The sequence below is a fragment of the Alosa alosa genome, chromosome 12 (genome assembly GCF_017589495.1).
Source record: "Alosa alosa isolate M-15738 ecotype Scorff River chromosome 12, AALO_Geno_1.1, whole genome shotgun sequence".
Lineage (NCBI taxonomy): Eukaryota > Metazoa > Chordata > Actinopteri > Clupeiformes > Clupeidae > Alosa > Alosa alosa.
Window position 1 is genome coordinate 15,096,073 of NC_063200.1, and position 17,500 is coordinate 15,113,572.

Sequence of the window (17,500 nt, forward strand, 5' to 3'; positions counted from 1 at the left end):
AAGAGTATTTCTTCTCTCCGGGTGATAATTACAGACAAAACAAGTTGATGTGATTTCATTTCAATAACAATATGCTATTTACAGACAAAACAAGTTGATGCGATTTCATTTCAATAACAATTTGCTATTTACAGACAAAACAAGTTGATGTGATTTCATTTCAGTAACAATAATGCATTTTACAGACAAAACAAGTTAATGTGATGGGGTGGTGAGTCAACCCAAGAGACACAAAAAAATAATAATAATTCTGAATAAATATGTCTAATGTCATTAGGAAAATATATTTAGTTCTGAAAATAAGATATATCATATAGAATGACCCTTATATGTGGGAAGGGGGGAAGCAGAATTAATTGTTTAATTTGTATGATGTGATTTCCTGTATTCTGGTGCATTTTGGGGATGGCCAATAGACCGGTTTCAGGTCCCTAACAACCGTCGTTAAGGACGAACTCGGAGGACAAGCAAAACCAGAGCCGTATAGCAATACATTTAGAGAAAGACGCAAGGAGCTTGAAAATTGTTAACTTTTGGCAGAGAAAAGCAGACGGAAATTCCCCTGTGTGGTACAGGAGACATTTCATTTTTTTTTTGTGATGTGTCCGTTCAAAGCTAAAAATGTTTAAAACGCCAATAAAGTAGGCAGGCCTAGGTGCTAGACATTTGGATACGAAGCATTTATTATGAAGCTACGAAGTTATGCCACAAATGTTATCTTCATGCTCAAGAGTGTTTTTTTGTTTTTTATCATATTCCTGAGCATATCATTTTAATGAGAGACTTATGATCCATGAGAACGGAGGCTAACGTTAGCCTACATTTCACGCAAATGACAATATGCAGGGTAGCCTAAATTAAAGTTGACACTCCATTTGAGTTGTTTGTTTTAAGAAAGAAGACATGGGCTTGCAAGTAACGTTATTGCATAGGCCTACTATAAAGTAGCCTAGCTTATAGCTAATCCGTCATAGGCTCCTGTCCTGTCAGTTAACATCCAGCACAATGCATTTTGTGCATTGTAACGTTATTTCAGTCAATCGTTCAATGTGTTGCCAGCATAGGCTACTTTGTCAAAGTAATTATCCTCTGACCTCAGGGGGAAATGATTGTCCACCCCTGTCATTATGTACCCTTTGAGTAGGTAATGTTCTCACTAAATCTAAACTAATTGTTTCTGCAGTCGAAGCCCAAATGTTAACATTAGCTTAAGCCTAACCTAACTTCACAGTGACTGGCCACATGTTTATCCTACCTTCCGTAAAATCCGTTGCTTTTTCATAGGTAAATCCGCTACACCTCTAGATGAAAACAATCCAGACTCGGCTACACCGAAATATTTCGGCAATATGTTTTTATTCTTCATCTTATATCAAGTTTAGCCAGCTTGTTTTCTATGCGCTGTCAGTGTAAACAACTAGTGCTTGTCCTCCGAGTTCGTTCTTGACTACGGTTGTTAGGGACCTGAAACCGGTCTATACTTTAATTCAATCAGATTCATAGCCTACATCCTCATTTTTTGATATTGAGGCAATGATTCCATGCAAAGGCTTGGGCTTCAGGGCCCCCTGAACCCTTGGGCTCCTGGGCCTGTGCAGTGATCCATCCCTGATGTTGTGGATCTGCACTTGATCTGCTCTCTCTCTCTCTCTCTCTCCTCTCTCTCTCTCTCTCTCTCTCTCTCTCCCCATCTCTCTCTCTCTCTCCCCTATCTGTCTCTCTCTCTCTCCCCATCTCTCTTTCTCTCTCTCTGTTCCTCCATTCTTCCTACTGTATATAATCTATTTTGCACTTTTAACTCTTTTGCCCTCCATCTGCTTGTTGTTCTGTTTGTTGTTCTCACCTTAGCCTGTCACATTCTTCAGTTGTTTCTCACTTTCACATATTCTCTCTTTCCTTCTCTTCTCTCTCACCCTGACACCTTTTATCTCTCCTCAGTGCATGTGTGAGAGTAGTTTATGAGCACCCCCCTCCCACACAAATGCACACACACCTTTCTTACTCCTGTATCTCCTCTGTTCTTCCAACACTTCCTCTCCTCCCCCCTCTCTATCCCTCCCTTATTCTCTTTCTCCCATTCTCTCTTTCTCCTCATCTCTCCCTTCCTCCTCCTCTCTTTCTCCCCCTCTTTCTCACCCCCCTTCCCTCTCTCCTGCTTTCTGCGGTCCTTTCTGCGGCCCCTGCGATCCTGTTTTCCCACAATCCTCCTGCTGTGGTGCCTGCCCTCGATCCATCTCCCTCTGGTGCGGTGGAGAGTCCGAGACGCCGGCTTCATCCGTCATTGTTTTAGGGTCTCCTCTCATAAACCACCTCATCCCACCTCATCTCATCTCATTTCATCTCATCTCATTGAAGGAGGGAGAGATAGAGCTATGGATATATAGGGAAAGAGAGGACAGAGGGGAAAGAGAAAAAAGAGAATAAAAGAGAGAAAGCAAGATAGAGAGGGATAGAGAGAACAAGAGAGGTTTAGCACATACAGTAGGCTTCTGAATTCACACCTACAGTACAGTATGCAGCCTGAAATGATGACATGAGAGAGAAAGAGGGGGGGTGAAATTAAAAGACAATCTGATTTAGAGGTGATGCACAGGAAACTAACATGCTGAAGTAAGAAATCCCTCATGCTTCATGCATGCATGGTGAGGGAGAAATAAACATGAAGATGAAATGGGTGAGGGAGAAATAGACAGACATGAAGATGAAATGGATGAGTGCAAAATAGACAGATATGAAAATTAGATGGATGAGTGAGAAATAGACAAATATGGAAATGAGGATGAAGGGAAAGACTGGAGAGAGTGAGAGAAGAGGTGGAAGAAAACAAGAGTGAGATGGGAGGAGTGATGAAAGAGGAGGGGAGGAGTGGAGTGGAGTGATCTGCTTCTGCAGGGTGGGATCAGCAGGTTATATTTTACACCAGAGGATGGGGAACACATTGAACACACACACACACACACACACACACACACACACACACACACACACACACACACACAGTACAGTTGCATGCACACACACTCATACATACATAATGCATCTGCTCACCACTTAGCTACATACTTAGACTCTCACACACATATGCATACTGTAAAAGACATATTCACTCAGGCCTGTGGCAGCTGCGGGCTCTGTGCTGAAACTAAGTAGACACACACACACACACACACACACACAGACACACACACATACAGGAGCAGACTGGCCATCTGGCATACCGAGCATTTTCCCAATGGGCCGACACACGTTTTGGGCTGATAGAATAGGCTATATTGATTTACAGTTTTTCTCGATTGCTTTTTCCTGCTTAAGTAAACTGGAATCCACTTGGTCTTCATGACTACTTTCTTTGCACAGCAGAAGTCATCTCTTGCGAATGTGTTCACACATTTTCATTGGGTTCACACATTTCTCACACCCTTTTGCAAAACAGTTAACACAGGTGTCATTCAAAAGCCCCAAACTCTATTGGTTTTCCCATGCTAAACAAAAGGAAAACATCTTTTCACAGGTGATATAGATTCCTTGCATAAGTCTGAATCTCTGATACACCTGTGTGAAACTCCTTTGCACAATTCTTCAATCAGCTATCATTCATTATACATAAGACATGTCTGTTCAGTGTTGCTATTTGCAAGTATGGATCTAATGCACATTTAGACAAAGTACTGTATTGCCTATTTGGTGGAGAAAACAGTACAAAAGGTGTTTACTGTAGGTCTATTTCGATGAAAAAAAGTTGTAGTTCAATGAAATGTACTGTTTTGCTAGGTATCTACTGTATGTCTTACATGTCAATGGCAGTTACATCTTGAGTGGAATGAATAAATTATTTTTTATTCAGTACATTTTGTCTTTTCACAGTTTTTTTCTGATGCCAGAAAAATGAGAAAGTAATGGAACAGACATCGCAAAAATCTCATTTTGAGAACTAGATTTGGCATTTTGTTGTCCAGTGTGTAATGATTGATTAAAGAGTGTTTTTGAATTGGCAACAAGTTGTAGTGTTTGAAGGCAAGATTTGCTTTTGCTGCATGTTTTAAGTGTTTTGAGAGAGTAACAGCCTTTTGCAAGCAAAATGTGTCATTTTGTCCAGAGTGCTTTTGTTCAGACACGGGTGTTAACTGTTTTGAGAACGTGATTTCAGAGTTGACACAGGTATCAAAACGATCGAGAAAAACTGTAATTCGTTTGGCTCACGATCGGCCCAAAGGAAGGACAGCCCATTGGTTCATTTTCCATACTGACACTGGACTGATCCAATAACAGCTCTTGTCAGGTCCCACCCCTGTGAGCACATCAAAATAGTTCATCAAAGTAGCCTAAACGAAATTGCGGCGGGTGCCGGTGTTATACGGTATCTGGCTATCATGTTAACTGCCCCCTTCTTTTACAGATGTGTTCAGCTGATGGTTGAATACCAGGTCGCAGATTCCGATACCAGTCAGTCTTCGCCTCTTTCTAGGCCTCCTGTACTTTTGCATTATAACTTTTTACTCTCTTTTCTGTTGAATTCTTAAGTTATTTTTTTATTGTCTCCCATTCTTCCCCCCCTCTCTTTTTCTCTATCCCTCTCTCCCCTTCTCCCTCCCCCCCTCTCTCCTTCCCTCTCTCTCTCTGCATCCTTCTCTCTCTCTGCATCCTTCTCTCCCCCTCTCCCTCCCTCCCTCTCTCTCTCTACATCCCTCTCTCGCTCTCTCTGCCTCTCTGTCTCATTTTTCAGCACACCTCTCTGGCCTTGTTTACGCTCCCGGTTTCTCCTAAGTGTGATGGCCTGCACCCAGGATTAATGTGCTATCACTCAATACACACTCACACACATACAAACACAAACATAGTTACACACACACACACACACACACACACACACACACACACACACACACACACAAACACACAAACACACACACACACACACACACACACACACACACACACACACACACACACACACACACACACACACACACACACACACACACACAAACACACACACACACACACACACAAACACACACAAACACACACCACACACACACACAAAACACACACACACACACACACACACACCCTTCTCTCTCCTAATATCCCTTGGTTGTGCTCCTCTCCTCCTCTACTGCATCTTAAATAGAAAGAGGGAGCCGTTCATACTGTATCTCTCACAGCAGTGTGTGTGTGTGTCTGTGTGTGTGTGAAGGAGGCCATCCATATCTCTCTGGCTTCATCAACTTTAGCTCATCTCAGCGGTGTATGGATGTGTGTGTGTGTGTGTGAGAGTGTGTGTGTGTGTGTGTGTGTGCATCTATGTGGGAGCAGGGGAAGTGGGTGATGAGGGTGAGACAGCGGGTCAGGAAGATCATGGCCCATTTCCTTCTAATGTTATGAAGATTGAATTTTTAAGCACACACATTTGCCTCGGCCATAAATCAGAGAAAAAGAAGACCATTATGAAGATGGTCTTGACACACTCCTATACAGGAAGGGAAGGGAGTTTGTGTGTCTGTGTGTGTGTGTGTGTGAGAGAGAGAGCGAGAGAGAGGAGAGAGAGAGAGCCTGTGTTGTAGGTGTATGAATGGTGATGCTTGGACCTAAAGTGTATGTAACAGCCCATTTTGTAACAGCCTAAATCCAGACCGTGACAAAAGAGGATACACACACATTTAGTCAGTTGTGTAGGACACACATGTTTAGTCAGTAGTGTAGGTATACACACACATGTTTAGTCAGTAGTAGAGGTACACACACACACGTTTAGTCAGTTGTGGAGGTACACACACACACGTTTAGTCAGTGGTGTAGGGGGGCACACTCATTTAGTCAGTAGTGTAGGACACACACATTTAGTCAGTGGTGTAGGTATACACACACACGTTTAGTCAGTAGTGGAGGTAGACACACACGTTTAGTCAGTGGTGTAGGTATACACACACACACGTTTACTCAGTAGTGGAGTGCTGGACCACACACACACACACACAAATACACACAAATATTTCAGATACTAATATTCAACAAATACTGTCCAAAGTTCACACACACACACTAATTCCAAAAATACACACATATCCAATTCAGCTCCACACACCTCTCTACTTCCTAGTCTTACACCCACATGCATACACATGTGCACTTAATTGACAACACATACACACACACACACATGCGCACACTAAGCCATGCGTGCCTGATTATAGAGAGTGGGAATTAAAAGTGCAAATTGGGTGGATGAGTGGGGGGGGGCAGTTGTAGAGAGCACAGGAGCATGTTAATGTAGGTGTGTGTTTGCGTGTTTGTTTGTGTGTGTGTGTGTGTGTGTGTGTGTGTGTGTGTGTGTGTGTGTGTGTGTGTGTGTGTGTGTGTGTGTGTGTGTGTGTGTGTGTGTGTGCCCATATGTGTGTGCATGCGTTTGTGTGTGTGGAGCACAGGAGCATGTTAATGTGTGTGTGTGTGTGTGTGTGTGTGTGTGTGTGTGTGTGTGTGTGTGTGTGTGTGTGTGTGTGTGTGCATATTGAGCGCAGGAGCTCAGGAGCATGTTAATGAAAGGGCTTAGACTGCCTAATTACTAAACCACCTCTTCCTGCTTCTCTTTTTTCCCCTCTCTTGATATCTCTCTCTATCCCTCCCTTCTCTCTTTCTCTCTCTCTATCTTTATGTTGCACTTTCCCTCCTTCTTCTCCTCAATTCAATTAAATTCAAAAGAGCTTTTTGAGATGAGTGACAAAACTGTATTGCCAAAACATTTCTACATTCACCAACAAGTATAGAATATCACATACATACATCATGGCTCAGAGCAAGTGTCTCCGTCTCGCATGTATTCAGGTTAGAATGTGTGTGTGTTTGTGTGCGTGTGTGTGTGCATACTTGCAGTACACTGCCCCCCCTCCCCTACATACACAGCACAAGCATATCAGGAAGCTTCTCCAACACACATCCCCAACATACTTACAGCACACTGCCCCCCCCCCAATACACAGCACATTGTCTCATGAGGAAGCTTCTCCAACACACATATTGCACACTGCCCTCTCCCCACATACACAGCACACTATCCCATCTCCCTTGTCATCCCCCCAACACACACACCAAGACCCCTGGCAGTTGGATTAGCCCCTTGAGCCTTGGATCTGCCCAAGGTTTCTTCCTAGGTAAGGGAGTTTTTTTGCCCTGTTGCTCTTGCCTGGGTGCTCCTTGTTGGTGCTAATCCCAATCCCCCCCTCTTCTACTGCACTTTTTACCCCCATAAATGCACAAATAGGCTGACACCAGACAGATTTTTTACTGCATTTCTTACATCTAGTAACTATATGCATGTGACAATAAACTTCCTTGTATCCTTGTGTGTGTGCGTGTGTGTGTGTGTGTGTTTGTGTATGTGCGTGTGCATGCGTGTGCATGTGTGTGTTTGTTTTTCTTCAAATATTCCACTGAATGTGTCACTCTGTTTCTATCATGCCTTGGCTACAGTGGGTGCACAGCATTGCCTCTGTCTGCCTCAATAGCCAGGCTGTGGTTGCATAATCTGTATTTGGTCAATGTTTTTCTATGTTTGATATTAGACACTGTAATAGGTAGTCTGATTCTTTCTCTATAAGATAGAAAGTGTTACTTTCTGTCTTCATCTCCTCACCACTACACACTGCCCCTTCCCCCGCTCCATCTTTCTATTTCTCCTTCACTCTCTCTCCCTTTCTCACCCTCCTTCTCTACCTTTCCCCCTCTCTCTCCTCTCTTTTACCCTTTCTCTCTCTCTCTCTCCCTCCCTCCATCCCTCTCTCCCTCTTTCACTAAGTCCACACTAAGCTACGCTGGATCAGTTTTAATACGAATTTCAGAAACAAATCCGTTCCGCGTCCACAAACAGTGTATCAGTTTCGAAGCAGATAGGAAGTACATCCACATTATCACCCCTGATACGCAAATCCCTATGTTACTGTTGCTAGGTCAGATACTGTAAACAATGACCATGCAGTAATAAAAAAAAAAAACTGCTTTAAAACTCGTAATTCTGATTTTTGAAAATCATGGTAAACGTACAATCAACAAGTAGCTTAGGGGGTACAAGGGAAAAAATCATCAGATAAAATCTGCAAACTGGGGAGACATCTGTAATGTTTGCCAAGTTTACTGCCTGTTACTTATAGGAATTCCCATTATAATGCCAGGTAGCTTTGTCTGCTAAGCTAAGTGAACAAACAAACAAATTAGCCTACCTCATGTGATGGACATTACAGAATATTACACAGTGCTTCTTATACACAGTTGCAGTATATAATATACAGCGTCTTTGAATTAAGTTGCATAGGCTATTAATCCGATGCCGTTTACTGTAGGCTACTCGTCAAATGAATAAATGTAGGCTAGGCTAAATGTTTACTTCTTGAAAAGCAGCATATAGGCATCATCACGTGAAACGAGCACAACGAATCAGGGAAGGGAACATGGACTTGTACATCATCTTTTTTCAGATGGTTCCGCAACACACTACAGACACACCATCCACATTCGTCCAGCACAGCTCCGGCGCAAAATGAGTTTGGGGTCACGGATCCAAACTGGTCTAATGTGGATGGGAGGGAGAATCGTAACAAAAGTGTGTCGGATACAAACGAATCTGGCATAGTGTGGAAATTGTCTTTAACTTTACTTCCCCCTTCCCTCTTTCCCTCCCTCCCTCTCTCTCTCCTACTCTCTCTTTCCTGCCCTCCCTATCTCTCCCTCTTCTACCCTCCCTCTCTTTCTCCTCTCTCACCCCCCTCTCTCTCCTCCCTCTCTCTCTCCCTCCTGGTCTATCCTCTCTGTAAATGAGTTCTCCTCTAATGATCAGTTGCAGGATGGGAAATGAGAGCTTCCTGAGGACAGCACACACACACACACACACACACACACACACACACACACACACACACACACACACACACACACACACATACACAGCACTGAAGCAGCTGAAGTCCAAACCCTAACTTTTCGATTCACTTACTGTAAGCAATTCAACACACACATGCCCAGATACACACACAGACACACATGCACACACTTCTTTGGCAGGTTGTGAATTCCCTGCTGAGACTCATATACTTCTTTAACAGTTAAGGCAGCAAAAAGGATGTCATCTGATATGTGTGTGTGACACTAATCAAAACACACACACACACACACACACACACACACACATACAATGCACACACACACACACACACACACACACACACACACACACACACACACACACACACACACACACACACAGCACAATGGCAGCAGCTCTGATATCAAAGTCATGTTCAAATCCATAGCTCACCTAAGCCGTGTTATCATCATAAAAACAGACTACAAACCTGCCACCCTGCAAAACACAGTGACATCTCTCATATATAGCAGGAGAATGGCTGAGATACGAACAGCAGAGAGGGAGAGAGAGAGGGAGTGAGAGAGAGGTAGGGAGAGAGGAGGATGAAGAGGGGAGAGAGGGTGATAGAGAGGGAGGTGAGAGAGGGAGAGGGAGGGGGTGATAGAGAGGGTGTTAGAGAGAGAGAGGTAGGAAGAGAGGGAGGATGAAAGGGGGAGAAAGGATAGAGATAGGAGGAGTGAGAGAGGTAGGGAGAAGGAGAGAGGGGTGATAGAGGGGAGTGAGAGAGGTGGGAAGGGAGGATGAAGGGAGGGGTGATAGAGAGGAGGGAATGGAGAGAGGGGAGGATGAAGAGGGGAGAGTTTGATAGAGAGGAAGGGAGTGAGAGAGGGAGGATGAAGAGGGGGAGAGAGGGTGATAGAGAGGAGGAGTGAGAGAGAGGTAGGAAGAGAGGAGGATGAAGAGGGGAGAGAGTTTGATAGAGAGGAGGAGTGAGAGAGGAGGATGAAGAGGGGAGAGAGGGTGATAGAGAGGAGGAGTGAGAGAGAGGAGGTAAAAGGGAGGAGACAGGGGGAGAAGAGGGTGGGGTAAAGGAAGGAGAGAGGGAGGGTGGGAGAGAGAAGGAGAGAGAAGGAGGGCAGGAGAAAGGGACAGTAAAAGAGAAATGGCTGACAGGGGAGATGGAACTGGAGGGAGAGAGGAACTAAGGAGGAAAGAGAGGAGAGAGAGAAAGAGAAAGGGGGAGGAGGGAGGGAGAGAGGAACTAAGGAGGAAAGAGAGGAGAGAGAGAAAGAGAAAGGGGGAGGAGGGAGGGAGAGAAATAAAGAGAAAGATTTTTCATATCTTGATATTCTCATTTTGTTCTATTGCATATACATCATCATTGCTTTGGCAATTTTGTACCGTTTGCATTCATGCCAATAAAGCTCATTGAATTTGGATTTGAATTTTAAATTTGGAGAGAAAGTGAGGGGGGGGCGTAGGCAGGATAGAGGGAGGAAAAGAGAGAGGGAGAGGGAGAGGGAGATGGCAGGAGAGAAATGGCTGACAGGGGAGATGGAGAGAGAGGGAGGGACAGCAGTGGTGAGCGGGAAGGAAAGGTGGACGACCCTGACACGCCACTCTATCACACACACACACACACACACACACACACACACACATACACACACACACACACACACACACACACACATACATACACTCCTGCAGCCTGACACACACACACACACACAAACACGCATACTCCTACAGCCTGACACACACACACACACACACACACACACACACACACAAACACACACAAACACTCTTGCAGCACACACACATATACTATCACCTGCAAACTGCCACACACACACACACACACACACACAACCAAACAAGCATCAGACTCCTGGCACCTGCCACATCCCATACCCCAGCCAAATACACAATCCAATGTGTGTGTGTGTGTGTGTAAGGATGAGCTGCATGTGGTATGTCTCTGTGCAGTATCACACCTGAACACTCTTAGCAGACAGAGCAGCATCTCATCCCCTCGCCGTGGAGACATCACCTCATCACCCCGGAGATCTCATCCCATCGCCCTGAAGATGTCACCTCATCACCCCGTAGTTCTCATCCCATCGCCGTGGAGACGTCACCTCATCACCCCGGAGATCTCATTCCATCGCCGTGGAGACGTCCCACAGATCTCCCTGGAGCACCTCTCACACATCTCACGGATGTCTCAAGGATGTCTCAAGGATGTCTCAAAGACTCTTGATTAACAGACCCACATCTTATAAGACCTCTGTTGCCGTACCTGGGTGTCACCAGCTTGTAGCTGTTCTGTAGTCTCTGCCGAGCTACAGTACTGCAAGGGTCCCAATTCAGTTATCCCAAGAAAGAGAGAAGTCCTTACTTAACCTCTCCAGTATAATTATCACACAGATTCTCCATTTTAATCTTTGGTAACACTTTACGGTAAGGGTACATGAATTATCATGAATTCATGCATTAATTAATTCAGGAATTATGTATTACTTCATTTCGTAATATCTCATGAATAATCAGGAATTCACATATGTTCATAGTCTGTCATTCGTGACCTCATACATGAACAGCACATCAACTAAAGCATTAGGTACAGTGGGCACATCATTATGAATTATGATTTATTAAGCATGACCATGATTATTTCTTTTTCTGCCAAAAATTTGGTCATCCCTGGTCAAATTCTGATTTTAACACAGCTTTGCAGTTATCTAAACACATGTCATTATTCAACACTTTGAGGGGCCACAGACAATATAAGCTCATGAGCAATTAACCTTAAATTCATGTAATCATGATGATCATGCTTAAGAAATCATAAATCATAATGATGTACCCGTCATACCTAATGTCTTAGTTGATGTGTTGTTCATTCATGAGGTCATGAATGAGAGACTATGAACTCATGTCAATTCCTGATGATTCATACGATATAAAGGAATGAAGTGATGCATAAATCATGAATTAATTCATGCATGAATTCATGATAATTCATGTACCCTTACCGTAAAGTGTTACCTAATCTTTTATATCAACATATTAGTATTGCTATAAAGCAGACATAGTATGGATAGCCATTTTCACCTTGGCTTTGTTGAATAAGGAGAGTTTGGTGCATGGCCACAAAGCTACCGTGAACTCGAAACCTGGTTGTTTCCCCTTCGTACGCAAATCGTGGACTTTGACACGTCAATCTCAACAAAGTTTGTCGCCTGAGTTTGACGCCAAACACAGACTGCGACGCAAGCCATCCTTCTGATCACCACCCCGCCACGCTCCACACAATACCACTTTGAGTTGGAGATTCAGGCAGGGATTTTCTAATGAGGAGACACAGCGCTCAAAAAATCCTCCATAGAAATGGGGTATGCAATATGGCAGTTGTCTACACATATCTCACCCCTTCCGCGGCAAAAAAGTGTTGACGTGAATACATTGTGCCAATCATGTGGTGTGTTGTGAAGACATTGTGCCAATCATGTGTTGTGATCTCACTGCTGGAGCAAGGTTGGTGACGTGAAGCCGACTTTGATTCAGGTAGAAGTTGCTGGAGCCTGTTATGAGCAGTCATTGACTGCAAGGCAGCCAATCAGCATAAAGCTATTCATAGGAGTGCCAGATATGCATGAAGGGCGCTAAGTATCTGCTAAAATGGGCCATTTTATTCCCCAGCCTACTTATAAGATTGTAAATGGGTTTGTACAATGGCATCTGGGCATGTGTTCTGACAGACAAAAGTTGCATACCCTCTATGTTAACATCACTCATTCACTCACTCTCCACCTCAAGATGATGTGTGGTGAGCGACGTTCTGGTGCATAATGGCTGCCGTGCATCACCCAGGTGGGTGTTACACATTGGTGGTGGTTAGTGAGGTTCTCCCTTACCTTCTATGTTAACACGAGAGAACGATGTAAAACACTCCGCTCATTCATTCAGTATCGTATCTAAATGGATGTTCTTTTGTATTGTCTAGGGAGAGCTTACACAAAGGAAAAGCAAGGGACTGTGGCTGAATCATTACATGTTACGACCCTCCTGCTGACTATTTTTACAGCATCATTGTTCTCTTTACAGCTTTAACGTCCTCGTATCCTCAGCGCTGTGAATGTGTGCATAATTCCACGTGGTGCTTGTATCCCGCGGAAAAGCTTGCAAAAAGTGGGAAAAGGCCACTGTAGATGAATGGCTGTGTTCTGTGCTCATGCCGGGGAATAAATCTCTCCACATTATCCCTTTTTTACATCGTCTGCATTGCCGCCGCCTTATTGCAATGTATTTATGGGTGATTCGGCTAGTGATTGCATGCTGGAGAGAGAGAGAGGGCAGAGCTACAGTCAGAGAAGATGAATAGCTGGATAGGAGTGTGTGTGTGTGTGTGTGTGTGTGTGTATGTGTTTGTGTGTGCGTGTGTGAGAGAGAGAGATGAATATTAGGATCATGCTGTACTCCAAATGGGTAAAACTATATGAGGAGTGCACTCTGGAAAAGGGCGTATGTGTGTGTGTGTGTGTAAAAGGGCAGCGCTATGTTTTTAAACTAGAACAAATGAAGTACCGTTTAACTGAAATGTCAAATGTCAGCTTGCAGCTTGCTTCTCCCCATAGCCTGAGAAGCAGTGTGTATTTGTGTGTGTGTGCGTGTGTGTGTGTGCGTGTGTGTGTGTGTGTGTGTGTGTATGCTGGTGTACATGTGTGTGTGCGCACGTGCACAGTATGTATGTGTGTGCTGTGTGTATGCGTGTGCGGTGTGTATGGTTGCATGTATGTGCGTATGTGTGTGTACAGTATGTGTGCTGTAGCCTTTGACTGAACAGCTCTTCAGTAAGACTACACTACAGTATCACTACAGAAACTCCTGGCCTACCTAACCTCACCTCACCCTTGATTTGCTTTTAAGCCGCCGAGATTTAACCAGCGTAACTTCAGTCTTCATATCAAGTCTTGTTTCTGTCAAAAGACACATTTAAAGAGGGACAGTAAAACCACAAGTCGCAATTACAGTTAATTACAGTAGTTAATTTTCACACAGAAATTGAATCAAACTGATTCAACCTAGTTTGACTACACAAAACATTCAAAACACAATGTACTGTAATCACTCTCTCAATGGGATTCTGGAAAATGCCGTATATATGCTGAAAAATGCTGTATATCCTGGAAAATGCTGTATGCCGGGAATGCTTGGGTAAAAGGTCTCATAGTATAGGCTACACACATGCCTTTGACTCAGTAAAGCTCTAAGGTCATTAAGGTTATAAGGTCAGGAAGACCTTTGACCACACAAACACCTTTGAACTATGCTGGTGGTCCAGCCACTGATTCAGTGTATTCCAGTTAAACTACACACTACAAACCATTCAACAATTTCATTACAGACTGAAGATGTTATTGGTTGTCAAGTGGCCATGTGGACGTTTTATTATGTGAACAACAGGCAGTCAGTCCTTGACACAGTTCACAGTTGAAGCCTTAGTGAGCCACCACCCAGTGGGTCTCAGTGTGTCAGTTCCTCCTTCCACCAGCAGAGGGAGCCTGTCTGTCACCCCTTCGTGCCCCTCTGTAGTTTCTTTCCCTCCCTCTCTCTTTCTCTCCCTCCCTCTCTCCCTCTCTTTCTCCGTCCTCCCTGGGTCCTCCTCTCTGGTCTCCCTTTATCCCACACAGGATGGGTCCCAGTGCAACTCCAGTCCTCTCAGGGACGACACATGTTCTCTGACTACAAAGAGCACAAGGAGAAGAGAAGGACTGAGAGAGAAAGACTGAGACGGACAGAGAGAAAGACTGAGACGGACAGAGAGAAAGACTGAGACGGACAGAGAGAAAGTAGCTCAAAGGCAGAGATCTGATTTATTTTTTTAGTTGACATCTCTGATGTTTCTGCAGTTGAGTTTGTGAATTGTTTGTCTAAGGAGTTGCATCAGGTCTTGTGTCTTGCCTTGTGGGGAAAGTGGTGTATGAGTCCCTGTGTTCTTCTGAAGTAGGTTTAAAGCTGTGTGTGTGTGTGTGTGTGTTTGTGGTTGCTGTGAGTGTTTGCGAGTGTGTTTTTGGTAGCTGTGAGTGTTTGCGAGAGTGTGTGTGTATGGGGGGGAATAAACATCTGTGTGCTGTCTGACTTAGGGGCAGAGGCAGCTGTTTCTACTGTAGAAGGCATTCTGTGTAGGTGTTATCAGGTACTGTATAGTGTGAGCTGGGTCTTCCTATACTCTTGAGTTCATTTGCTTCAAAGTGTGTGTGTGGGTGTGTTTCCTGCACGTGTTGCTGCAATTGTGTTGCACTTAAACTCCCCAGTATTATGTGCAAGTGAATGCTTTGTGCAAACAGATTGCCCTGAGTGTGTTTCTGCAGTTTGAGTGTGTGCTGTGTATAGTGTGTGTTTGTGTGTGTGTGTGTTGTGTATATCAGCAGCAGTAGTTGTTTATTTATAGCTTAGGAATGGCATCCTTCCTCCTCCTTTTCCTCTCCTCGTGTCCTCTCGTCGCCATGGCAGCCATGGACACTTGCTATGACGATGAAGGCCGGTCGAGTCGCTGCATGCCCAAGTTCGAGAACGCGGCCTTCAACCGCACCATAATGGCGTCCAACACGTGCGGCTCGCCGCCCGAGGACTACTGCATGCAGACGGGGTCAACACGCTTCTGTCACACCTGTGACCTGTCCGACCCCGAGCGCCACCACAACGCCACGTTCCTGACCGACTTCCACAATGGGGACGAACCCACCTGGTGGCAGAGCCAGTCCATGTTCTACGGAGTGCAGCACCCCAACTCCATAAACCTCACTCTACACCTAGGTAAGCACACACACACACACACACACATACACACACACACACTCACATACACACACACACATACACATACACGTTTCACCAACATAAGGACACTCACACACGCACGCTTGCGCGCACACACACACACACACACACACACACACACATACACACAGACACACACACACACACACACACACACACACACACACATACACGTTTCACCTACTTAAGGACACTCACACACACACGCTTGCGCACACACACACACAGACACAGACACACACACACATACACACACACACACACAGACACACACACACACACACACGTTTCAACTACATAAGGACACTCACACACGCACGCTTGCGCACACACAGACACATACACACACACACACACACCAAGCAGACTTACTGTATTACACCTCACATTTCACCCACCCCCCTCAACCCAGTCAGCAACTCATTTGTACCCCTCCTGGCCTGATCTGAGGGGCATCCTGCTTCAGCGCACATTCTGGGTTTGTGGGTCAGCTGTGACCCTTATCTGTCCTGGATTCAGCTTCTGCCGAAGTTCACCTGCTACCTTACCTGACCTGTGTTGTCTGCTACCTTACCTGACCTGTGTCTTCTGCTACCTCACCTGACCTGTGTCTGTTCTGCTCCTCTGCTACCTCACCTGACCTGTGTCTGTTCTGCTCCTCTGCTACCTTACTGTACGTAGCATGTGTCTGTTCTGTTCTTCTGCTACCTCACCTAGCATGTGTCTGTTCTGTTCTTCTGCTACCTCACCTAGCATGTGTCTGTTCTCACAATGTCTCTCTGCAGTCTCTCCATCTCGGACTGAAGAGGCAGATGAGAGAGGCACAGATCAAAGACCACCCAAGAAGTGAATGGCTGCACATGTGCTATAATGTAATGGCTACACATACACTAGAGCTGATCTGACTGTGACGCCGTATGAGAAAACACCTTCCGAAGTCAGCTGGGACAATATCAGGGACTCACCAGATTAATAAAGAAAGAAGATTGAAGTCTTCTTTCTCAAATGACCATTTTAATTCTTAAGCCAACGCAGTCAGAATTTCCTGCACCAAACCACACAGCTGTACTCCCGACCTCCCAAACTGGTGGGGTCACAAGTATTTGCTATCACTGCTAACAGGGCTTAAAACAGAGCAGAAGAGCAGAACAGACACATGCTAAGTAAGGTAGCAGAAGAAGCCATCTTGTTCCTGGATATTAAAGGGCTTAAGGCAACGGATACTGTTAAACATCTTGGTCTCATAATTGAAAGTGATATAAATTACAACAACAGCCACAAGAAAGCAATAACTAAACTAGCTAAATTTTTACCACCTCAAAACATTGCCAAAATTAGAGGGCTAATGTCAGAACATTCATTCATTCATTCAAGTAGGGTTGGTTACTGCAATGAGCTTTTCACAGGCCTTCCTAAAAAGACTATCAAACAGGTGCAACAAGATGCACTGGACCACATTACTCCAATACTTAAGACCCTGGATTGGTTTCCAGTAAGTCACATACACGTCTGCTTGTTTATAAATCACTAAATTGAACGGGACCAAATTACCCAGCAGACATGCTTCAGCAGTAGACACCTTCAGACCTCTCAGGTCTCAGGAGAAATACTTGTTAGTAAAACCTACTGTTAGAACTAAACATGGTGAAACAGCTTTTAGTTGCTGTGCAGTTCAGCACTGGAACCAACTTTCAGAACAGATCAAAGTTGCCCCAAATGTAGTCAGTTTCAAATTTAGACATAAGACCAAACTTTTCTCAGATTGATCAAATGTTCATTGCCCAGTTCACAGAGCAC

General features: G+C 44.6%; 1 protein-coding gene across 1 annotated transcript in view; it reads left to right on the forward strand.

Annotated features, from left to right (window-relative positions):
• Window positions 1-14,574: 14,574 nt before the first annotated feature.
• lamc3 (laminin, gamma 3) overlaps window positions 14,575-17,500 on the forward strand; it is a gene marked incomplete in the record, with an annotated part of 110,239 nt that continues 107,313 nt past the window's right edge. The window contains 1 exon segment of the mRNA XM_048259700.1: window positions 14,575-15,679. Coding sequence (XP_048115657.1) covers window positions 15,322-15,679 — 358 coding nt within the window.